The sequence below is a fragment of the Dermacentor andersoni genome, chromosome 1 (assembly GCF_023375885.2).
Source record: "Dermacentor andersoni chromosome 1, qqDerAnde1_hic_scaffold, whole genome shotgun sequence".
Classification (NCBI taxonomy): domain Eukaryota; kingdom Metazoa; phylum Arthropoda; class Arachnida; order Ixodida; family Ixodidae; genus Dermacentor; species Dermacentor andersoni.
The window spans coordinates 64,308,624-64,313,939 of NC_092814.1; the positions used below are offsets into that span (position 1 = coordinate 64,308,624).

Here is a 5,316-nt window from a genome sequence, read left to right on the forward strand (position 1 = left end):
GCAGTGAAACGGACTTACGTACGAGCGTCCGGGGACGCGACGGACTTTCAATATGATTTTTTTTTCTTACTTAAAACACAAAGTAGTGCCATTAAACTTTCAGAAATAAGCCATCTTTGCATAAACAGCCAAATGCGTTGAATTTTACATTTTAATTAAGTTACAGTAACTGCGGGAGCCATATACAGTAACTTTAAATTGAATTATCCTACAGCGCAATTGCGCCTGAATGAGGCATTTAAGTTATTTTTTCTTTATTTCTACTCTTTTTTTTCGTTAAAACGTTTTTTTTTTGCAACTTAAAAAAAAAAAAAAACGGCAGTTGGCATCCGAGCTACACGGACCGCGCGGGGTTGTTACTCCGCCAGCCAATCACAGAAGCAAACAAAATTGTCGTCATGCGACCTTTTCAAAATGGCGTCGTACTTTATACCTCCGGAGCGTCTGCTGTTCTTGAAGAGTATTTACATCGGCGGAAGCGATGTGCAACAGACATGGACAAAGTGAATGGTGTCTGAGCATTTCACTCTTCAAAAGTCTGCGGTACAATTCATTTCAGTGCTGAGCCCGTTTTACTCATGAAATTTCACTGCCAACTGAAGTGAAACTTGACAATAGTGGAAGCGAAGCAAGCGTTTTATTTCAGTTAAATAAAAAAATCAGGCTTTACCGCTCCACTGTAATACAAGACTGAAAACGTATAAATTACATGCTAACAATTTTATTTTTGTGGTTACCGCCTTACTTAGGTAACCGGGAAAGTTTGAACTACGAACTATCTGCAGCATCGGGAAGGAACAGTGGCTGGCGGTTGTGAGCGCGTGGGCGGGGCTTCACTGCATACTTAAGTTTTATCCGACTATAGCTCATTTTGACACCCCCCCTTCCTTATTCCTTACTGCCTAATAAAAAAAAAAAAAAAAAAAGAAAACTCAGTGCCCTTCGGCTTTGTGAAGGATGACCAGCGAAGCTGTGTATGTGGGCCCTATGGCGAACTGCACTTCCGGGTCGGCCCGGCATTGCACTATCCCTATCTTCGGGATCGGCCCACGCATGGGGAGAGCTTAACGCCTACTTCACCTCCGCCGCGGGTCGGCCCGGTATTGTACTATCTTCGGAATTTTTTTTTCTACACGCGGACACGATAGTGGGGAATGTCTATCTTTGTCTATCGGCTCTGTAAAACGGATCAATTTTTGTTAGAAATTTTGGGACGCCACGAATTCACTTTATTAGATAGCTTTAGGTTAGGGGACGCAAGCGGCTTGCGTACACAAGCACTAGGGGCGACGGTACTGCGCGTGTGCACATCCAGACGTGGGGGCTTGCGCATGCGCAGTAGCGTGGCCCCTAGTTCTTGCGTACGCAAGCCGCTTGCATCCCCTAATCTTACACACTCTATCGTTTCAACTTCGAGCAAACCGGAAGCCGAAAGAAAAACGCGACAGGGCAGCGACGCAGGCGTTGGCTGTGCGATTGGCGCCAGCAGCATTTATCGCTTGCGCTGCGATAACGGTTGCACTGTCGCCTTTTAAGCGGCAGCACACGCGGCTAAATGGAATGTTCGCTTGTACGCGGAACGTTTGGGAGCACTGCACTCACGGCCCGAAAGCGGGCATGTCACGTTGTATATTTTTGTAGTTAGCGAGCGTCTGCAGTAAGCGGGGGAAAATACTTAATAGATAAAAAGTTAGAAACTGTTTAATCGGACGGCTTGCAAACCACTCAACTTTCTAATAGGAATATTTTGCCTAACTTCGTTGCTTCAGAAGCTGGTTAATTAATCTTGACTAATTATGCAATTAAGCAGAATACAAAAAATAGTGACTCACTACATATAATAGTCAGCAACATGCATTTTGCCGCGTCTCGTGTGTGTGTGTGTGTGTGTGTGTGTGTGTGTGTGTGTGTGTGTGTGTGTGTGTGTGTGTGTGTGTGTGTGTGTGTGTGTGTGTGTGTGTGTGTGTGTGTGTGTGTGTGTAACACACAAACTGTCTCGAGCGGCCAATCACGCGGAACTTTTTCGTGCATTCGCGGGCTGACTTTATGCTTGGAAAAACACGTTTATGTAGCACGTATTGCGCAACAGAAAGCTGTATCGGCGAGCTTTTCATGTTGCTCTACAATTTTCTCATTGACACTTTTCATCTAATTTTATATTCCATAAGTTGATTAATTAAGACTAATTATGCAATTAGGCGGAATTAAAGAAATGAGCATCCCCAAGCGACGGCAAACTACATTACCATGGTTCTATCCAGCTACGTGTCATACTCATATTTTTAAAGTTTGGCTCAATTAACGTGGGACATTCTACACTTCTGAACAGTGAAGACCCGGAAACATTTCTGCATTACAAGCTTGAAGTGCATTTAGAGAAATCAACGTCGAGTTTCTCTTTTAGCGGCGACGAGGTGACAGTTAAGCTTCGGGAAGTAAAACGCGCCTCGTTTCCCGCTGCTCACGAGGGTCGCAAAAAAGGGTATTTGCATGTTAGCACGTCGGCAGATATATATACCGCGCCTTTCCACGGAGTCTTTTATCACGAAGGCACGAAGGGGTCGTTTGTGCAACGCCTCTTAAAAAAAAAAAAATTATGGGGTTTTACGTGCCAAGACCACTTTCTGATTACGAGGCACGCCGTAGTGGAGGGCTCCGGAAATTTCGACCACCTGGGGTTCTTTAACGTGCACCTAAATCTAAGTACACGGGTGTCTTCGCATTTCGCCCCCATAAGACGCCTCTTTTAGCCAGTTAATGTTCATAAAACGCAAGTTAGAACTTCATATAGTACCCTGTTTCTAGAACTGCTATGCAATTTTTGTTGTTGATTTTTAATAAAGTGCAGTATTCCACACACCAACACTTTACGACCCTTTGTTATGAACTCACCGTGCTGCGACCTGGTGGCGAGCGACGAAATTGACTCGGTAGTACAAGTCGCAGGTCTCCGCATGTAGTCGTCGGACTGTACAGCCGGTCTCGCTTGCTTTGTGTGTTCCGTCATTTCTTAAGTGTGTTTGGGTGTTCAGCTACCGGAAAAGGCACCTTCATCTCATCTCGACGAGTGTGAACCCTGTTATTTGCTTAATCATGCAAAAAACACGGAGAAAAATTTACCTATGATTACGATACTCCCTAATGCGAAATTTGAGCGCAACTCTATAAGTGCTTTCATTTCGCGATATATTGGCTGGCGCGGACAATCTATCTCGTGCGGCACATTGCAAACGGAGCGAAAAGTGGCGAGACTGACTAGCTATAATCGGGAGATCGCGAGAGGCAGCGCGGAGATGACGCGCGGGCGCGATTCACAGCAGATGCAGCAACAGACCTCCGCGCACGCAGCGCCGTTTCCATATAGACGACGCGCGCTACTCGTCGCCGCGAAGCCCATCTTGCTCGGCACTACGCTTTTCTTCTCATGCTTTCGCCATACCTTCCTCTTCCGCTTTCCTCCTCGTGCTTTCTTCGCTATCGCAGTCTTTCATCTCCCGCTGTGCTCAGCGTTCGTTTTCATCTTTCGCTGCGTTCTTTCGCTCGGTTACAAGGGTCAATGCCGACAGCCACCGCGGGAGCGGGCACCTAAGAGCTGCGCTCCAAAATGCAGTCCAGACACTAACACCACGGGCGGTCTGCTCGGCTGAGCGCGCCGTTTTGCATTCACCGCAGGGCCTCGCGTTTTGTACTATCCGAAACCGATAAACGCTGCATGGAGGGCGCTGTTTACCGGCGTTTCCGCAGTGCCGCCTGGGCAGCGCATCTCGCCTGCATCACCAGTACTGCATCATTTATCGTTTCTAATTTGTGCGTGGATGATGAAATGAATCCTTGACTACATGCTGTATTGTCATCAAATATTTTATACGATGTTCCTGAAAACAAAACATAAAAAAGCTAATGAGGCTATCACACCTTTATATTGTTGACCTCGTTCATTGAATGGTGTACAGTGCTCACGGAATGAAACACGTCAATTTAGGGCTAAGTAATGCGCATACTTTCGTTTCAACCACCTGCAGTTCGTGTCACATCGACGTAATTCTGGCGCATACACTTACATCAGAGTCCTCGTCACCTTTGGTGGCCTAATTCCTAGCAACATGACATGGTGCTCTCGCGTACTTTGCACATATGTAGGGTTCTACTAAATGCTCAGTGTCCCATTTCATTCCGTGAGCACTGTACATGTTTCAATTCATGTTCAGTTTTATGTATATTTTTTGTCATATTACAGGTCATTGTCATGTGTACTTGTATATGTATTAGTGAAATAAAGTTCCTAAAGTATAGGTACTGAATTGACCAGGCATGTGCTTTATACCATCCGAGTGGTTGCAGAATGCTTCTTTTAAGGGCTAATGTTGACACATTCAATGCACTTAGGCAGAGACTTATCCTGAAACCAAAACTGAGAAAAGTTTTTTTAAAAGTAGATATTAGATCATAGGCAACAACTGCAGAAATTACAGGCCAAAAAGATATGCAACATTATAACATTATGGCTTCAAAAATATGGGAGGGGGGGGGGAAGAGGCAGATGGAAGTAATAAACAATTATAAAGCATTTACTGGAATTAGAAGAATAGATCAGCTCAGCCACTCAGAGTGGAAATGTTCTAACTTTCACCATTTCAAGGAGTTAAAAGGAGTGGAATTATGGGCATCTCCACTCTCCCAATAGAATGGATGGCTCCACTCCTTAACTCTAATTTTCGTACAGTTTTGCCTCAGGGCACACCACTCAGGATATGCGACTGCTGTGGATCAATGAAATGCTACATCTTACAATTTTGTGGTCATGTTCTTGCAAGAGCATCAATGTGGAACATTTTTACACATTACTTTGTTGTATACTAAAAGGTTAATTTTTTTTCATGCAAATCACTTAAGAGCTCACTATCATTTGAAGAATAAAAAGGCCCTCTTCTATCAGAAAGAAATAGACAAATGTTGAACCCTCATTAGCTTGAACCATTCTTTGTCACAGTGTGGCAGTCTGCATAAGGGACACCCGTTTTATAGCTTCTGCCCACTTGATTCTCACTGCCAAAGGCTTGCTGGTGTTACTGAGTGATGGCACCACCTCTTTTGCAGCACAGAGTTTAGCACTACAGCTACGTTGGAAACCAAGTAACAATGCATCCCCAAGAAGAAACATACTGCAGGAAAAGACAGTCATCTTTCTGTGTGTACTGATGTCATTCACAATGTAAATAAAGGTCAGCATTTACCTCTATGTGAAGTTTTCTGTGAACTGAGTGGCATAACGATACTGATTGTGGCTATTAAATGTGGCAGCTAAAAAAAAAAGCA

General features: G+C 44.5%; 1 protein-coding gene across 4 annotated transcripts in view; it reads left to right on the forward strand.

Moving 5' to 3' along the window:
* LOC126546004 (uncharacterized protein YfbL-like) overlaps positions 1-5,239 on the forward strand; it is a 29,645-nt gene extending 24,406 nt beyond the window's left edge. For 2 of the 4 annotated variants that reach the window (XM_055061562.2, XM_050194065.3), the window contains one exon: positions 5,098-5,239. In XM_055061562.2, the coding sequence (XP_054917537.1) occupies positions 5,098-5,216 (119 nt within the window). In that variant the 3' untranslated portion in view covers positions 5,217-5,239. The remainder of the gene's footprint in view (positions 1-5,097) is intronic. The other 2 variants (XM_055061563.2, XM_050194066.3) reach the window with 1 other exon arrangement.
* The last annotated feature ends 77 nt before the right edge of the window (positions 5,240-5,316 follow it).